This window comes from Chiroxiphia lanceolata, chromosome 1 (genome assembly GCF_009829145.1).
Source record: "Chiroxiphia lanceolata isolate bChiLan1 chromosome 1, bChiLan1.pri, whole genome shotgun sequence".
NCBI classification, from domain to species: Eukaryota; Metazoa; Chordata; class Aves; order Passeriformes; family Pipridae; genus Chiroxiphia; species Chiroxiphia lanceolata.
This window is the reverse complement of record NC_045637.1, coordinates 43389267-43409372: the sequence shown is the minus strand read 5'-3', so window position 1 is coordinate 43409372 and position 20106 is coordinate 43389267. Positions and strand designations below refer to the sequence as shown.

At 36.4% G+C, this 20106-nt stretch overlaps 1 protein-coding gene across 2 annotated transcripts in view; it reads right to left on the bottom strand.

The window, feature by feature from the left end:
* Window positions 1–20106, bottom strand: part of PRKDC (protein kinase, DNA-activated, catalytic subunit) — an 83998-nt gene that overhangs the window by 49836 nt on the left and 14056 nt on the right. For both annotated transcript variants that reach the window (XM_032703885.1, XM_032703896.1), the window contains exons 17-38: window positions 19954–20069; window positions 19101–19260; window positions 18095–18181; window positions 17593–17712; window positions 17041–17200; window positions 16486–16592; window positions 14549–14639; window positions 13362–13525; window positions 12613–12765; window positions 11321–11428; window positions 10626–10852; window positions 10108–10202; window positions 9043–9142; window positions 7935–8068; window positions 7169–7423; window positions 5916–6142; window positions 5103–5311; window positions 4850–4982; window positions 3649–3807; window positions 3136–3339; window positions 1127–1312; window positions 105–209 (exon numbers count right to left, since the gene is read on the bottom strand). In XM_032703885.1, coding sequence (XP_032559776.1) covers window positions 105–209; window positions 1127–1312; window positions 3136–3339; window positions 3649–3807; window positions 4850–4982; window positions 5103–5311; window positions 5916–6142; window positions 7169–7423; window positions 7935–8068; window positions 9043–9142; window positions 10108–10202; window positions 10626–10852; window positions 11321–11428; window positions 12613–12765; window positions 13362–13525; window positions 14549–14639; window positions 16486–16592; window positions 17041–17200; window positions 17593–17712; window positions 18095–18181; window positions 19101–19260; window positions 19954–20069 — 3300 coding nt within the window. The remainder of the gene's footprint in view (window positions 1–104; window positions 210–1126; window positions 1313–3135; window positions 3340–3648; window positions 3808–4849; window positions 4983–5102; window positions 5312–5915; window positions 6143–7168; window positions 7424–7934; window positions 8069–9042; window positions 9143–10107; window positions 10203–10625; window positions 10853–11320; window positions 11429–12612; window positions 12766–13361; window positions 13526–14548; window positions 14640–16485; window positions 16593–17040; window positions 17201–17592; window positions 17713–18094; window positions 18182–19100; window positions 19261–19953; window positions 20070–20106) is intronic.

Below are 20106 nucleotides of genomic sequence, written 5' to 3'. Positions count from 1 at the left end.
AGTGGTGTCTGTGCTATAATTTGAGCCGAAGAACAGGGAATTCCATGAACAACTATCATTCTAATCTGGGGAGGGTAGGGAAGCCATTGAAGTGAGCAATTTACCTTAAGATTTAAGCCTAAACTCTGATCAGTGAGTAGACTGGTATAGGTATTAAAAACAGCTGTAAATGCTTCATGATTGGTATTGAAAGAAACCGAAGAGTCTATCTGGAAAGACAGAAGAAATAAAAATATCTGGGTTTTTTTTTTTAACTGATCAAAGAGATTTGTATTAATGAACAATAAAAAGCCCATGAGCTATAGAATTGTTTATTTCTAAAAAAATACTGAATTAACAGAAAGCACATAAAGACTGATTTTGGTTTTAAAAGCACACTCAATAAGAATTCAGAAAACTCCTACACAGTACAAATAAAATCATAATGTTGGATATTTTTCAGTTAAAAAACCATTAAGCTCCCTCTCAAAGCCAAATTTCTTACTAGTCACTTCACTGCCAGATAACACAGCAACACAGTTCGCATTCTGTATCCTAACATATACCTTTAAACCAATTCAAGTTTAAAATAACTAATTATCAAAAAGAAAAATAATTCTCATATTTGTGTACAGCTACTTTTACAAGTTCCTGAAAAACTCCAATAGGATATGCAGATAATTATGTTTTCAGAATAGAGAAAGAAAAAAACTGAGACCAAAATCCCAATGTAATGGGAAATTAAAGATTTTTAAAATAAAGATCTTTCTGCATTCTGCTGATATGGGTAGAACTCCTACATTGTGACTTTCTGAATAACAACATGATAAAGAATGTTATCAGAGGCTGCTCAGTTTCAAAGTTCACTCTCTGCACTCGCACCAATTCTCCAAAAGAGGCAGCTAAAACATGAGAACAATTTAAAAAAACAAAAAAGAGAGGGAGAAGAGCAAATCTAGTAATTTCTGCCTGTCCAAATATATTTTGTACTATGTCAATAAAAAAACCAGATTCTGATATTCTCCAACTACTTTTTTTTTTTTTTCCCCAAACACAAAGCATTAGAATGAAACAACATTTCTTGAAAGAAAGATACAATTCCTACGGAATTAGAAAGGTTACCCGGATTTTATAAAGCAATGCATACCTGCAGAACTTTTGCCAGCAGGGTCAAGACTGCCATTTTGCTCTCAGGAGCTGAACCTTTGGCCCACCAGCTGTCCAGTTTCTCCCAGTTTCTTAGTACAGCTGTCACCAGTTTTGCTCCTTGCTGCTTGCGTACAGCACGCTCCCTAAAACTCTGATCTAACATGCCATTCAAAATGTTACCAACCTGGAAGGAAAAAACAACAGGTAGATTCTTGCATCCCTAATTAAAAGATGATAAGATCACTTCACTGGTATGGGAAATCATTAAAAATAAAACATCAAAAGCAATGCTGTATTTAAATCTCAAAAGAACACAGGAGAAGGCTCTCTGCAAGAAATTAAAAGAATATTCTTCTTAAAAAAAGAGATTTCTGTCTAATTTACTCCTGTTTCAATCAAAGTACAACGCAGCAATTCCTTCCCGTACCTTTTGTGCGAATATGAAGGAATAAATGATAATCCAGAATACCTTTAAAGATCAGTACTTGAAAATTTTAGTATGAAACTGAGAAACAGTACATATGCTAACTTATTTGCATTCATTTGGAAAAAAAAAATAAACCCTGGCATAGCAAATATGAACTAAATACGTTTGAAATCTCTTTTCTTCCCAAAATAATGGTTAGTGACTTCCAATCTGAATGCTGCATTCTCTCTCCTCTTGAATAGCTGGTAACCACTTATAAACTGGATTAATGTTATCAACCTTGAAATTTCACCAGATGTGGATGGCAGAGTAAAATAAATTATTTTCTTCTTCCTTATGTCACAAATGGATAAAACTAAAGAAGAGATATCAAACATAATCAATAATACTTTTTTTTTTTAAAAAGTAGTCAAAACCAGCAGACGACAATAAAATGACCCATTGACCCAATTTGGCTATTTACCTCAATTAAGCTAACAGGGACTTTTCACACTATTGCCACATGTAGCCAGTGGAAATTAGTAGCGTATCATTTATCAGAGACACTTAAAAAAGTTAATGGTATGCTCTGTACAGGAAACACTACAAAGTCATCATAAGAAACAGCCTTTTAAAACATACGCATCTCTCTACAATCTAATTAAACAATTTTTGGTAGCATCAAAAATTATGCTCCAAGTGTTTTCAACTGTTACTTTCAAGTAAAACCTTTAGTCATAATACTTTGGATTAAAAAAGATCCCATTATTTTTAAAAAGGTGATTCTACTTTCCTATTCTACTTTCCTGAGAATCTTTTTAAGCAAAAAGGAAAGCGGACTTTTGGTCTTTCTTTTTGACACTTCATCAGAAGCACTGAAGGAAGAGCTTCTCAACTACAACATGTTTCCTTCCTGGACCTGAAAGTGAGCTCTACATCAGTAAGTACTGTCAACCAACAGGAGAAAATCTGTTCAGCAGAACAAGTGGTGCTGACACTGAGTACATGACAACTACCCCATATTTGTCAGGTGGATTGTGTGTGTGTCTCTCTCTCTCTCTTTTTAATACTCTATCTCTACTCCTGTCCTCTGGACTAAATGCCCATTAGTGGCTGGAGTTCGTTTTCCAGTTTAGTTTTATCCAGAACAAATCCAGTCCACATGCCCTGGGACCACTCTGTAATGAAAATCTAAGCACAGTAAATGGGTCCTTGCTTTGAAAGGACATTCATGATCTGAAGTACTATGCAAAGACACCCTGAAATCCATAGATTCAGGAGAGGTAATAGGTAAGCACTTTCCACTCAGTTTGATTTGAGATGAGAGAGTGCCTAAATAATGTCAGGTTGCCAGAGATCATGAAGATAGCACCAGTAAAACAAGACAAAACAAACAAACACCCAACTCCCACTCCCCGCAATCAACCAAAGAAACCCAACCCCAAATAAAACCTATCAATCCATTTGCTGTCTGAAATTCAACCCAAGGCACTTCTTCCCCCACTACACACTCAGTTACATCCACTTCTAACAACAACAATAATAAAAGCATTACTTCTAACATTCCCTTTTGATTTTGTCCTTTTAAAGAAGACCAATACCATTTGGGGATTGCTGACGCATGACTCCATAAGCTGGATGATGATCATATCCAGGTTTTTCAGCAGTTGTTGATTGATGGTTTCTGAAAAGAGGCTGTAGAAATACTGCCCATGAGAGAAATTGATCAAGTGGTTCTGGGATGCTCCTGACAGTGGCACAGATAACACTACTGTGTTCAACAGCAGACTTACTAGCTCCTCACACTGTGAAAATCAAGGCACAGAGAAAGAGTTAAATCAAGGAAATTACATTTCATTTGGAAACTTCCTAGAAAAGCATGGTTTTTTTTAAGCTTCCATTCCAAACTTCTTTATTTTACTAGAAAGCATAACATAAAGCACTAATAGAATGCTGAAATGTTTGTTATCCACAACTGTCCCTCAATTAAGCCAGTGAATTGTTACAGTCCCTCTGTAGGAGTATGAATAAAATACCTACTAAAAATATGGAGAGAACACTATCGATGACTATTAAATTATGTTGCTTATTAAAACTGGAGAACCATATCCTACCTGGTCATCAACAGCAAAGGCCAGCTGCAGGAGTTTATCAGCTAATCGCTTACTGTTAATGTCTAATGATGGAAGAGATATCCTTTCACCCCCACGTGCAATGCCTTTATAAACAACTGAAAGAAGCTTGGAGCCAACCGAGAAATGAGGCCTTTCATCCTATGGAAACAAACAAACAAACAAACGACAATTAATATAAACTGAAAAAAATACCATAAGGCCTTCCAATCCATCTGTATAGCTGATGAAAACACACGAACTCCAGATAATTTTCTTATAAAGCAATGCAAATATACCATGACAAGACACCTTTCTAAATGAGGACCAAGATTTGAAATGAGACAAACCTATTGTATACGAAGTTCAGAACAAACTAACAGTAATTTGGAAATCTTCAAAATATTTTCATCCTCCTCCACTTTTTCAGGTTTGCTAGACTACAGAAGTAAAATGAACAGCTTAGTCAAAATGGGTGGTACACAAATGGTAAACCATGCAGCTCCTTGATTATCACTATACTACAATCACAAGTCTAGATTTTGCTAAGACATAGAAGAAGGATGGCAACACCTGACAGAAATTAAATAATTGTTAAATACAGCCTTGCTCACAAATTCTCAGCCTTCGTGGCTGTTGCATAATCTGATTCCCTTCAACCCAAAGTAAAACAGAGATTTACTACAATGAGAAACTTAGTAGAAGGAATTTGAACAGCTTCACCCCTCAGCTGCTCTCTATCCTGTTTTCCTGTAATTCAGACCCACTACACTGCTTCTTTATTATTGTCAGAAAAAACTCCTTTTCTAATTTCCCTTATCATTTTGAATGGTCTCTGTTTAAAAGTTGTTGAAAAAATGCCTCCTTTGGAGGATAGTTAATCCTGAGTTTTTGAGTTTTCAGTCCTGTGAAATTCACTAAAAGTAAGTTTTAGAATCTACATTCTGATTTCCAGGGTCTGGAGCCAACCAGAAAAAAACAACTGTTATGAAGATTGTTCAAACCTTAGTATTCTGCTACTCAGATTTGTGGAATAACCACAACACATTTATTTCTGATCCCATTCAATACCAGCTCTTCGCTGTTAATCTCATTTTGAACAACTTCATCTGATCTGTTCTCTGTTTTCATCCTGGCCTTTTACACAGGAAAAGCTCTTCCCTGTATACAAATATTCAACGTTATTTTCTGGATAAATAATTACCTGACTATGAAGAACAGAATGAAGCAGGCCAGATTTCTGGAGTTGCTTGCAGGCAGAAAGGACAGCACTAAACCTAACTTCATCAAAACGTGCATCTGAATTAAACAGATCAACAGAACAAAGGTCCTCAAGGCTAAAGGGAAAAGAGAAACAGTAACATTACATTGTTTGGGAGATCCATGTTTACTTCCCCATTTTTCACGGCCAGTGGCATTTGTTCTGGATTCATGCTTACCAGAAAGTCCCTACTTACCTCTGGGGTGTGATTCTTTTTTTTATGCACAGTTTCAAAGATTCCTTATAGGGAGTTTTCATCAAAGCTTTCAAGAGTCTTACTGAGACATCTGGGAGATTTTTCATGACTTGCACATCAGCTGTGTTAAAGCCTATGTGTGATGGATCACACACAGTCATCACCACAAGCTCTGTGAAGGTTGCATTAAGCAGTTCCTTCTCAAGTAGCTAAAAGGAAAAAAACCCCAACATTAAAGAAACGTTTAAAAATTCATTGATCTCCCTGTTTTATTCTTCATAACTTATCATTAATCCATCAAGCTAAAATGAAACCAAACGTGAAACAGTAACTATTCTCACTGACTTTCTCTTTTGAAATGTCTGACTTTCAATCAACTACGGGAATGCCCAGAAATTCGGTATCTATAAAAATAGACACAGGATATATGCTATCTCATCAAACGGCATGTAAGATCTTTTAAGTCAACATAGGCCTGTTTCTGTCTTGATTATACACCTGTAAATCCTGATGTACGCCTCTGTGCACACTCTTAGAGATTTACTGCAAACAAGAAACAATCACAGTCTCAGAACTAAACTTTGCAGTGTAAATTTCCTAAGAGAATCATAATTGTTATATTTTATATAGTTAAATATGGTTTATACTGCATCAAAGCTAAGCAATTTGTTGCTTAGCTACCACCTCCACACATTTAATGCCATCAGGAATCACACAGGAAATATTCATTGCAAGTACTCCATCTATAGAACACACATATTTAGCTACATGTAAAATTCGTATCTTGCATTCACTACAGATTTCAGTGCCTACCTTCCAGAAATCCTGCTGGCACAGTTCCAGGATCGTGGTGACAAACTCCATGATTCGGACTATAATGGTACACTTGCTGTAATTGTACACGTCTCTCTCCTGTGGACTGAAGATGCTGCCTTTCGAACTGCAATCAAAGCACTGCTCGGCTGCGTGGATATCGTGCAAAGCAATAGTTTCAAGGAAGAACTGCACAGCTTCCAAGAATGAGGAACTTTCATTTACACCTAAGAAGAATCACACTAAGCTGAAATGATACAGAGCTGCTCTGAACTTCTAAATATATTGTTTTGTGCTTGGAAGAAAACAGTCAGACTGAGGTAACAAACAGAAAGGCATTGCATCTCACACCAGTGTTTTCTGAAAGTCCTATATCGGTTCTAAATATTAATATTGTGGGCAATAAAGGGCAGTGTTCTACTTAATGATCACTACAAGCACTGATCATTACAAGCACTTATTAAAGATGATGACTTAGGCAAATGTAAAAAAATGGGTAAAAATTTTAAATTCCTCGTTTTGAATGACTTAGCCCTATGCTAACTGCATCCAACAATGATCTTACAGTGCTGTTTTAAACCAAGACAGAAATGACACTGACAAACCACCTGAAACTTGTACAAGACTTCACATATAAAGTAACTATGCAACTGCACTATCAGCCATCAAAACTATTTTGTTTAGACTCATCTGCAACAATAATTAAAAGAAAACCCTTTTGGGAGACTCAATGGCTACACAAGGTATTATTAGGTACCTGATCAAAATTCAAATACAAGGCTTTTGGACCTGATGCTGTTGATGCATCAGGAACTGAAGAAAAGTAACATGTACAGGGCTTGAAGTGAAAAGGTGACTTCTTTCATTGTTTTCTGATAGTTGTCTCCAGACATTATTAAGGAGCAGGTAAAAAGTTTCGGAAGGATTTAAAAAAAAAAATCAAAAAAAATCTATTGCACTTCTCAGCAATGGGAAATTATCTACAGAAAATAATTTTTGAAGATGGGATAGAGTAAAAGAAGTTGCTGGTAAGTAGATGCCTCAGAGATAGAAACGCAAAGACATATTTCTAGGACTAAAAAGAAACATTTTTAAGATACAAAGTAATTCATAAAAAAAAAAATCCCACTACAGCTGTCACTGAAAACTTCCCACATTTACAAAAAAACCTCCAAGTCCAAGTCAAGTACTCATCTTGGATGGGCTCTGTGTAACACACATGAATGAACCTTATGCAATAGATAATCACTCACCCAGTATTTCACAAGGTTTGATCATTCGCAGGTCAAAGAATGTATTGTAGCAATCCAGTGCTGCTAAGAACATATCCATCCACTGCATGACAGCCTGTAAACTGAAGGGTTGCTGCATACCACGGAGAGTTGGCTGAGAAAGGATCCCAGATGGATTTCTGGCATTAGTGCCACCTCCTTCAAATTTATTAATGAAGAAAGAAACATCTCTGGCTTTTAGAATATCAGCCAGCCAAGAAGACGGAGACTTGTTTCCTGATAGAAACAGAAATATAAATTCTCTAGGAAAAATGCATTTCAAACTAGCAAGGAATTAGAGGCAAACGGACTAACACACACAAACTTTGTGTTTTAAAGTGGGTCTTCTAGCAGAAAAGGTATTACTTCTGCTTTAGCCTTGGTCATATTGTTAAAATTACCCATAAGGTAGAGGCCAATTTGTAAGATGTTCCCACTAGTACCCCATCAGCAAATTCTGCCTTTTTAGCTGGATACTACAGCAGTTCTGGGCTTAGAAGTTCTCTGTCCTGCCTGGGAGGAAGTCCACCACAAACTCCTCTTCTATGCCCACAAACCCTGAGGTTCCTACAATACCTGACTTGCACTATAAGCAACTACTCACTTTCTATTTAACAACACTGAATGAAGAGATATTTACTTCAAAAATAATTTTTCTTGTAATTAATACCTTGCATGGAAAACACGAAGGAAAGGCATGCACAATATTTAAAAAGCAAAGATAATAGTGCACTGTGACTTAAAATACCTGGTAACAAAGGAACAAATTCATAGAAGAGCTCCATGGCTTTATGTCGGCACTCTGTCTGAGGTCGTCCACACTGCACTAAGAGCCACATGACAATGTCCAGAAGACACACTGACTTAGTAGCTGGAAATCCTCTGCAAAGAAGTATTAGGGATTAACAATCCTCTTGACATCTACCAAGAAGCCACAGTCTTCCAGTTGAAAGAGATCAAAATGTTCCATGAGCACCACAGCATTTTATCTGTCTAATCACAACCCATTTGCACTACAAGGAAGAGCTCTTCTACAAGCACGTCGGTCTCTTCTCCTCACTCTACTTTGGATCCCCAGACTCTACTTTGGATCCCCATATCTAGTCCTTGTAGAAACAATTTACAATGCAGAATCAGGTATCTTCCCTTCGCTTTGTAACTCAGAGATGCAAAAATGGAGATTAAAGTTTAAATAAGCCTGCACAGTTTTTCTCCATTCCCCTAATTATCCAGTCTCTTAACTTATCAAACACCACATCAGTGACCCAAATCTAGACCCAACTTGACAATTTTTTAAGATCACACGATGATTTGGGTAAAAAGGGACCTCGGGAGATCTCTAGTCCAACCTCTTACTCAAAGCAGGGTCAGCTATGTGATCAGACCAGGTGACTCAGAGCTTCATCCAGCCTGATACTGGATCCATTTTTTGCTTCTTCCACCTTTTTTGTTACTGCTCTTTAATTGCTGATCATCCTGTTGCAGCTTGTTATGCTTCTGCTAACATTTAACAGCAGCAAGAAAGGTTTTGGAGGAGTTTCCTGCAAGTGCTGCTTTGTAGCACCGTTGCTAATGTTATTATAAACACTGCTGTGAGGGAAACACAGCCTGTCCTTTTCTGCCTGTCCTTGCTAAACTACAGCAAATTCACCATGCTGCAATAAAGAATGACCATCATGATCCCTCATATTATGTCTAGCATTTTCCCACCAGTGGTTCAACAGATATACCAGGACATCTGTATCAGCAACTGCCATAGGACGAATTCCTCATTCAGAATCCCAAGCATTTAATGGAACTACTGACATAATTCATTAGAATGTAATATTAAAAAAAGAAAAAGGCAAATTGCTGACCGTGGTACTCGTCGTTTTCCTTCCTTGTTCAGAGAAGGGGCTTTATGCTTGATAATGCGCTTCAGGTGATTAATAGCATCACAACATTGTTGTGCAGTACCTGTTAGAAAGAGAGAATTGCCATCTATAAGTAAATTCCAGTAATCTGGTTAAATGAATCGAGATATTAGCACTATAGATGCAGTGCAAGAGACTTACACAGAGGATAATGTCTATCAGCTCCACTACTCTGTGCTTCTATAGTAAATTTTTCAAGGGTGCAGAGCAAAATGATGGAATAGCAGACAGGCCAGCATGGCCTTAGCCAGCCCTGGAGCCTCCTGTATAAATAGGTATTCTACTTTCCATGATTGTGTTTAGAGAAACTAAAAATTTCCCACATGAGAATTTCTTTCAGGGCCACTTCTATCACAGTCTAAACTATTCCTTTGAAAGACATAAAGCTTTGTTACACCAGTTCTTGGTTTTATGTTCTAATTACTGTTAACTGATGAAAGTTAGAGTATTAAAAAAAAAAAAGAAAGAAGAGTAGATTTACTGAAGAATCGCTAGTACTGTGTAAGAGGTCATAGATTCTTCACACATCTTCATACTGTTAAACAGAGTAATGACAAGGCAACTATGAAAGGGTATTACAAAATGGGGGAAATCTTTCACAGAATACAAAGAAATGTCAATTTTTGGAGTATTTTGTTTGTTATAAAAGAGTAGACTAAGATTCTCATCAAGCTACATTTTACACTGTGTAAGTGCAAAATCAGGACTCAAATCTGAAGGACTAGTAGCATTTTTAGTGTTATTACAAAATTGTAAATCATCATAAATATGATAAGGTTCTTTCTCCTGAGCCCAAAATATTCCACCTTTATACATTGCAAGGAGTTGATTCAAAGAGTTCCTAACTAGATAACAAATGACCTCTCTACCAGTAATGAAAAATAATTCTTTCTTTGTTGCAAAAGGAAGCACATTTACTTTTCTTACAGTTACAGTTTTTCTTTTTTAGCCCAAGATTCAACAGGATGACTTTTTTCTTCATTCCATACTTCATTAACTATAGCTCACCTAATGATTTCTCATCTGTATGGGCTAAGGCCAGACTTTCCAGAAAAACAACCAGGGCTTCAAACACAAACTGCTCCACCAGAGAATTTTCTTCCCTTTAAAAATCAGGAAAAAATTTAACAAGAAACATGAGTAGAAGAAGCACTAAGCATGAAATTCTAACTAAAAATCACCAAATTAAATACTGTAGAGATAAACTGCACGAGATGTTTTCACAAAAAAGTATGTCTAAACCAGCTTAAAAACTAGCCGTGACATTTGCTGACCATCCTGAAAAGGCATAAATAATTTCCAATAAATTTGTGATAAAAACCTTAGATTTTTATGTTCCCCACTGGTAGAAACTACAAAATTATAATAAAATTACAATAAAAATTATTAGGCTAAGTAACTCAATTTTACAGCTACTATATGCATTAACAGAATGAGTGTCAGGGGATGACTGAGTTCTACAATTCTTTTTAGCTCACTGAACATTTAGTCCAAGCTAGTTACTGTTTCAAGTTCTGTTTACTCACCTAAATTCTCTGTAGATACTGTTAAAAGCGAGTGCTGCACCCAGTCTCTTGAAAGCGCTGGGGTGAAGAGCAAGACTATACAACCTTTTAAAGAGAGACTTTGTATTTGCTGGGCTTTTCTCCTGCTGTCTCGGTGTTGTCTGCTTAATAGACCATTTCAAAAATTCTCGTATGCACTGACCACAGAAATCTCTCAAAGTGCTGTCAACTGGATCCACTATGCCACTCTGAAATTACATTTAAAAAGAGCACTGCAAGACCTCTTGACCTACTTTGCCTCCAACCACTCTAGTTCAGTGCAAAAGCTAGTTTGAAATTTAAAGCTTTTGCACCTGGTGAAAGCATTAGATACTTAGAGAAAAATTAAGCACACAACAAAAGCAATGTCCATTCAGAGGGATGAGTGGTGAATGTACTTCAGGAGTTCCTAGTATACACTGAGGATAAAGAGTGTTTCATTAATCCTGTAACGATTCTAAAGATCATATAGCTGTATTTTGAGAATGCCAAAGAAAGAGAAATCCATCATCAAAATCTCAGTTAAGAAGCATTAAATGGTCATTAAAAAACATTTTCTTTCTTTCAGACAATTAAGGGGCCATTTTATCTGTTCATGTGTTCCTAGTTCCTTCAGTAGTAAAATGATGCTAGTTAAAAATGGCACAGAAAAAAGTGAGGAAAGACTTAGGACCTACCAAGATAGCTTCCAGGAATGCCACTGTATCTTGACTCTCAAACTTTTTGTTGTTGGTAAACCAGTGAATGAGTTGCATGACTAAAGGCTCATATAACTGTCTCGTTACCTGAAAAGAGTAAACGCCAACTACATTTCTAGGATTAATACATTTCTATGCTATTTTGTTATTCAAAATATGTAAGAATAAAAAACAGTACTTTGAAAAAGGGTCTATAAAATTAAAAAAGAGCTTCATATTACATTCCTGTATCAGGGATTAAAAAAACCCAGATAGTTAAAACTGGTTACCTGCTTTCTATTACATTAGTTTCAACGACCTCCAAACTTACTTTCAGTAAGATCCTCTGAGACCAAGCACATTGCATGCCACAGATTGATATGCCAAGAGACAGTCAGGTAAACAGGGAAGTTTGTTTCTTAATCTGTATTTACATCTAAAAATCGGTCTTTACCACATACATTATTCTGACTTCCTGGACTTCAACGATTTTACCTGTAAATCAACCTGACTGAATACTGTTCTACTGAAACATGAAGGGAAAAACACTAAATATGCTTATATATGCATGTATACATGATTATAATGCAGTGTGTATGCATCAGTTTGGACCAATCCAGACATTATTTTCCTATTGCTTACATTGAGCCACATGCCAGTAGAAGAGGTTTCACCTAAACTGGTAACACAGAACATGAAGTCCCTTTGGTCTAAAAATAGATCTGGATGCCAGGGTCCAAACAGCAGTCTCAAAAGCCACAAGACTTGTAATTACAGCAAAGCTGAACCTATGTGTCTGTTCTGTTTTGTGCAACAAAGGAGAAATACCAAGTTCAGATGTTTGAATTAAATATATCATCCTGAAATGTCAAAGAGGCAGTTACAAATTCTCTCCCAAATGGTTTTTCTGTGATTGCAGCTTTGCACTCATTCAGTATTGAAACAATCAACGTCACCTCAAATTAATTTACTGAAAAACAACTATGGAAATTAAATACGGTGCTAAAGAGTGCTATTGCCACAAACTCGCTGAATGAAGCTTGAAACTCGAATCTCTCTTGTGCATTTCTCTGAGTTACTCTGAACTACACTGCGTTATAGAAGACTTTGAAAAGGCCTCCACCCCACTCCCAAACTAAAATAGAATTTCAGCTTAAAAAATACATTACATTTGAGGGAAAAAAAAAAGGCAACATGTTAGGAAAACTTCTGACAGGAAAACTTTTTAATAAAATTACTAATTAATTCCCACATTTAAAGGTATTAAAATGCTTATAAACAAATCTACTTACCTGGTCTATGTCACAAGCAAGACGAAGCAATACTGGAAATACTCGCTTATGTAAATGATACATAGGTGGGGGACCCTGATGTCCTTCTGGCATCTGAGTCGCTTTCCCCAACATATATGTGACTATGCTGTGTAGCAGCTCACACGCTGCAACCTGAAATTTAAAAATCCCTTTGGTTATGCATCCATTACTTTCACAGAGAAGACAAAACTGTGGCCAGAAGAGAGTAAGTCACAAGAAACAGTATACTTGACAAATCACTCCAATCTATACTAAATCGTTGTTTCAGGAACAGATTATGACCATGGAATTAATTTACGCACACACTGGTCTTTTTCCTAATGTTTTAGTCTCTGTCATGGGCAGTCACATTTCAGCTGGAGAAAATTAATCACCATCCCAATCCAGGACAGTAAGAAAATATTTGCTTAAGTGCTCTGCTGGATTAGGCCCGCAAGTTCATAGGCTAGGCATGAGAAGAAGGCCAAACAACAATGAAGATCCACTAGTTTAAAATATTCATTTTTATGTTAAGTCTAACTCTTAAAGCACAATGCTGTCTGACAGAGCTTAGTGCAACCTCTGTTCTTCAGTTTTTAAATGCTCAGAATAATATCATCATGAAAGAGCAAAGAAGTACATTGCTACCTGTGAATTAATTAAAATAGGTTTTTAGTCGCAAGGAAGACATTATTTTATGCAACATTTATCAGGCAGCACAAAACAAAATGTAGAGAAAACATCAATACTTTTGTTTGTCTGTCACTTGCAGAAAGAGCCAGTTCAGTCACACGAGGCAAAAATAAATCCAAATAGATGACAGGCTTCATATCTGCAAATGGTACAGCAAAGCTCAGACGCTTTTCAGTGTCCCAGGATACACATTTCTTCATCATCTCTTCTGCAGAAGTAGCTAATGCATTTGAAAAAAGATCAAAACAAGCTTTATATCATACACATAGAGTACTTACATAGCTCAGTCAAAACAATCTGTAACCTTTCAACTTCAGTTAGATTGCCATGCAACGTTAATTCTTTATAAAGTACTGTAAAAACTGTAGCCAGCATTTCAGGAGAGAGTTGCAGCAGTCTCCAGTTTCAATACAGATTAAGTTTGGAGACAATTATAAATCCAGCAGACATTGAATCACACTTGATTTAAAATACTTCTTAAGACATCTAACTTTTGTCTTCTAATGTTATAGAAAATTCTTGAAGGTCAGTCAGACAAGATCCAACATACAGACTCCTGCAATTGCACAGAACATGACTACATCCCTGGCTATCTCTTCCAAGGAAAACTGGCATACTTACTCCCTTCTCTCCCTATATTTTCATATTTGCTAATGTGGTTAACAAAGCTGACCACACTTCGTATTTAATTTCCAGGGAATAAGGCTACTTTCTAACAGTATTTATGAGTAAGTAACAGAGAAGTACGTGGCAGAAAGAAATTTGATTGTAAAGGCAGAAAAAACAAATGTAAACATAAAAAGAAAGGAACAAAATTTCTATATAACTACATTAGTTTCTAGACTATCTAAATTTTGCACTGACTAAAGTGAGAACTGTAGTTAAAAGGTGAAACAGGTACTTAGGAGTTACAAACTGGGGCAAAGTTTTAAAATGGCTTTGCAGCCAGAGGGTGAAGGGGGGGAATAAGACCATATACTCAGATGCATATATAATTTTTTGCCTTTAATTGTAGTTTTCTACATACTTTCTGCATTCCATAGTAAATTGGTGAATACTTTGCTCTACTAAGCCCCAGAACTGAATAAAAGCAATTTTGTTTAAACAAGAGCAACAAAGTATAGGTATCCTTGAAAAGCTCATGTGTTCCCATAAAGTGATGCTGAGACCTTATTGAAATTTACTTTCAAGAGAGACAGCAGAGGCATGTAAATATTTTTATTTACATTGATAGTGTACTCACCTGTAATTAAGTTGTGGTTAATCTGCCCTCCCAAAGATCCAAGAAGGCGTGCCACTCTAATCCTTACTGCTTCCAAGGAGGGACTATCTTCCTAAAAAATTCAACTGATTAATACTATTGAAAGAAAAGTTACTTCTGTACAGAAGTAATTCAGTTTACAGAGTAAATGAAGGTTTTATGGCTCTTGTTAACATAAAGATTAGAAAGTAAAATGAAGAACCCATGGGGAGAAGAACTGCATCAAACAAGAGAACAGTTTTGGTTTAATAAGCAAAAGAGGGTAAGACTGGAAAACATTTTCATCACATTTTGTGAGCTTTCAATTGTAACTTTTCAAATAAACATTAAAATTTTCGTAAAATTTTATTACCACAGATAACATATACCTACAGAATGACATAATCTAAAAAGTAGAAACAAAGTGAAGCAAAAATTACTCTTTTAATTTAATTCCAGAACACAAAATTTAGATACTGTATCTATATAGAATTACAGAATCATTTAGGTTAGCAAAGGTCATAGAGACCAACCATTAACCCAGCACTGCCACGTTCACCACTAAACCATGTCCACAAGAGCCACATCCATGCTTTGTTTTTTGAATGCTTCCAGGGATGGTGCTTCTGCCACTTCCCTGGTCAGCCTGTTCCAGTGCTTGGCAACCTTTTCCAAATATCTAATCTAAACCTCTCTTGGTGCAATTCGAGGCCATTTCCTCTTGTCCTGTCACTTGTTTCCTGGAAGACCAACCTCCACCTTGCTACAACCTCTTTTCAGGTAGTTGTAAAATAATAATGTCCTCCCAAGCCTCCCTTTCTCCAGGGTAAACAATGGTAGCTCCCTCAGCCAACTTATTTTTATAAGCAGCCTGTATGGGATATAAAATTTACTCATTTTGTTTCACAGAATCACAGAATGATTAAGGTTGGAAGGGACCACTGAAGGTCATCTAGTCAAATCTTCCTGCTTAAGCAGGGTCCCTAGAGCATATGGTACAAGACTGTGTCCAGATGACTTTTGAATATCTTCAGAGATCACCCCACGACCTCTCTGGGCAATCCGTTCTGGTGCTTGGTCACCCGCACAGTAAAGAAGTTCTTCCTCATGTTCAGGTGGAATTTCCTGTGCATCAGTTTCTGCCCATTGCCTCTTGTCCTATTGCTCAGCACCATCAAGAAGAGCCTGGTTCTATCCTCCTGACATCTTCCCTTCAGATACTTATAGATATTGATGAGGTCCTCTCTCAGTCTTCATTTCTCCAGGTTAAACAGGCCCAGCTCCCTCAGCCTTTCCTCATAAGAGATGCTCTAGTCCCCTCATCATCTTTGTAGCTCTCCACTGGAATCGCTCCAGGAGCTCTATGTTTAAACACCATTAGGTTGGAAAGAATTCTATATGTAGGACTAAATAATAGTTTCATGTCTAAGAAGAGGTTTATTCCAAGTTAGCTTGTGCGCTGGAATATACAAATAAAACTACACTAATTTTGAACTACTGGTCACTGGTCAAAGGGATGCATATGTTGGCCTCTAAAGACAATAAACCTATCCACAAAAGATAATTAAAAAAAAAGCCAAAAACTTACACATTCACAAAATTCTATGTGCATAGTGCACCACTGCTAAGCTGGTACCTAATTTTGGGTGTTGGAGCTAAATTTTTGTTGCCATAATGTATCAGTCTGGAAGTGATACTGACTTACAGGATTTCTTCAGTTCCCTTTCCTTGCTTCATTCCCATTCTCACCCTAGAACAGGAATCTTTCCAGACATGCTGGTGTTACAGTTTTTTGAACCACTCTATAGAATGGGATTTATTAAACTCATCTAAGGTAGAAATAACCCTCACCAAAAAAAACAAACCAAACATGTAGGCATGCAAGAAAGGAAGAGAAACAGTGGGAAGCAATTAACATTTAACTCTAAAAAGACTCTTACCACTGAAAATGTCTTTGCTTTTCTTATACGCTGTATCACAACTTTATTATATCCCTTCTGGGCTGCTCGAGAAAGTTTCCTTACTTCCCAGTTATTCTGAGATTCAACTGATGAACAAAAAAAAAGCATATCAATCAGTTTATTGTAACAGCAACTCATGCACCTACTCATAATTTCATTAAAAAACACAACACTCTGCCCATTTTTATTTTTAAGATGTGACAATTATTCTTTCATTTAAAACCTTTATTAAGGAAAACATAATATTTTAATAAGTCTCTATTAGCAAAAACTAAGCTGATTTATGTATACAAAGGACATACCACAGAGAAGTGACATATAAAATGGCTATAATTAATGATTGTTTAGCAGAAGCAAGTAAATCCCAGTTTAAAAAAAGAGGTAAATTTTGGGGTGTAATGGAAGCTGTATTGTTCCAAGCAGAGGAAGTATGAAATATAAACAAAAGGTATGTCACATCCACTTCTTTAGGCATTAACTATAAAAAATTATTTTCCACTCCCTTAAGACTACCAATTTTTTGCATGTATGTACCTATAGATGTAGAACTTTTCAAATAACCATCAAGAAGAGGTAGAATGTCCTTGTAGTAAGGTTCCATCATATGTCTGGGGATGTGAGCTGACCAGTCTTCCAAAGCATCCAGTCCCAGATCGGCCATTGGGATACAGCTAAGGCCCAGCTTAAATGCAGTCTGTGTGTCAAATATAAAACTATCAGCCTTTCATTTTTATTGACTACTATTATTTAAAGGTAAAAAACCCCCAAGTTTGAAAGCATTTAGCATACAATACATATCCTTTTGTAATAACTTTTGCCTGCTTAACATCTCACTCAAGATCAGCACAGGAGATACATATTATATTGCAACACAGGCACTAAGAGGATCGGCTTAGGTCAAAAGCCAATTCCAACAATTTACTTGTTTATCCAAAAAGTCAAGTCGTTTGTATAATATATCTCACTGAAGACAGTATAAAGCTTAATAGTTATCTTAATAGCTTAGCAGACACTAACTTTCCTCCAGAATGTTTGCATGTATTTTAGTAAAAAAAAAAGTGCTAGCTGTACATCACTTTGACCCACCTGCAGTGCAGGAATATAAGCTTTGATATCAAGCATGATGATGTCATGTGGTAAAGAGAGCAAAAAAATAAGACAGGATGCCAATAACTCATCCTTATACTGTTTCATTTTTGCTGAAACCTAAAATTCAGATAAATAGGTCAAGAACAATCATAAACCTTTTAAGATCTTAACTTAGCTGTATCAATATCCATGTAAAATAAACAAGTCAAAACCAACACTGGAATCTCATTCACTTGCAGACAGTTACCAGAAAGTAATTAATACACAAATACACAGTTATTTCTCAATTTTATATGAATAGGTGACCAATACATCTCTTCTGACATTAAGTAAAAAACAGGTAGAAAAAGATCTTAAAAAGCCTCTAAGTTGCATAGCCCAAAGAGCAGGAATACTTCTATCATACATGTAAGATTTCTCAGAAGATACAATTTTGATTGAATCATGTATATTCAATTCAATATTCAGACTAAGAAACTTAGTGAGCAAAATTACTTACCTCTTTTCCAAACTTTACAAACAGTGCAAAGCAAGACCTCTTTTCTGGGTCTTCAGGACATTTTCTGAGACTCATCGGACTGACACCCTACCAAACAGAAACCACATATCAACAGTATTAAAACACATGTAGTACACAGTACAAATATGAAACACAAGATCAACTCAGAATACATAAATCATTGTCCAATACAAAACTGGCATCAGTGAAAACTTGAAATGTACCTTTGATCTTTCAAAGGTTAGAAACTAACATTAACAGAGTGCACCTAGGGTCGACTTTTTTGAACACGCTTAATGCCAATAAGCAAGAGACATGATTGAAAAGTAACTTTTCCATGGCTTAACTTCCTCCTTGTCAGCCCATCTAACTAACTACAAAACCCCCAAACTTCCCTAACAGCGGATGTCCAGGTGGCAAGAATGATGATGGAATAAGAAAACAGCAATTTACAACAACATCCACAGTATGAGCATCTACAACAAGTTCCTGAATTTTCTTCAGCTGGTGCCATCAGCAGCAGTGGCAGGAACAGCTGTGGGCTCTGTGATGGGCTACACACAGCAGGTACACACACCATCACTTTAACATAGCTTCCATGCCACAAATAGTGCATCCACCAGCAGAGCATCTTATTTCCTGTGGAAATCAATGAGTGGAGTAGAAGAATACTCCAGAAGATGAAAAATTAACCCATATATGTCTCTGCTGTTCTGGTTAGATTGCTTCTGTCATACTAAAGTTATCTTTTGTACTGCCTGCACTGCAAGGGTACTTCCAATCTCCATTCACCCAGTTCAGGATTTTGGAAAGAGCGTTATGCATGACTGGTGTCTCTTCACAAAGTGGGTTTCTAGTCTAAATTTTTACTTTCTATGTGCTTGTAACTAGAGGCATAGGAGGCTATAAATATTTGAAACAACCAAGTAACAGTTTCAATGAACTATTTTCCATAGTGCATAAAATACATAAAGAACTGCACAATCATAAATACCCCTCCTCTCACCTCAAAGTATTTTATCATCTTGGCAATTTTCATTGTAACAGAAAGCAGCTTGTAGAATCCACTAATAAGAGGTAGTCTTGTTGAATGCATAATAAGCTCATAACCAAATGAATACATCCAAGGGTTAAAGTATTCCACATGTTTCTCTGGAAGTATCTCTCTGAAATAGAGGCACAGAAAACATAGGGGTGGAGGGGAAAAGAAAAAAAAAGAAACCAAATAAAAAACGTTTTTTTAAACTTTCATCTCAGCAAAAGAATGAAAATGTTGCTAAAACAGAGCAGCTCCAAAGACAGTGAGGGAATAATTGCATGCTGCCTTCTGAGACAAGTACAGGAAGATTTTTATTTTGCTTTAGAGTGCAAAGTTACTTCTTCCTTATTATATCTTGTTACTGAATTTATATCCTCACATATCACATTTCATTATTGAGACCGTAGTATCCTTAGGGAAAATCAACTAGACCTCCACAGGCAACTAATGCTGTATGTTTCACTTAATGCCCCTTACTACTCTATGAAGACTGTATTTCTGGTCTCTGAAGTACTTAGGATATATGCTCAGTATAATACTAAAAGTTACAACATATACGGAAAGACAATCACACCTGAATAATCAAAGTGAATGACTTGGCTCCTGTACTCTTCAAAAACACCTGAGCTGATGAGCGAGTATGTTTTTACCTATGACCCAGATAACTTAAAACCCCTTACAGTCTCCCTGCTAATAATCTTGTGCATTTTGAAATATAATCTATAAAAGTAACTCAGAAACATGCATCTTAAATAAATCTGACCTCAAACTTCTTCCAACCACATTGTAACTTCCAAATTACAGAAAAACATATCAATACCTGCAGAATTCCACTAGATTTAGAAAGGCAATAAAGTCTGTTGGCTTCGTTGGCTGAAGATTTGAAGCAGGGTCAGAAGTAGGCCCAACCAAAGCCCTGTCACTTTCATTTTCATCCTGAAAACAAATATTGAAGCAAGAACACCAGATCTGA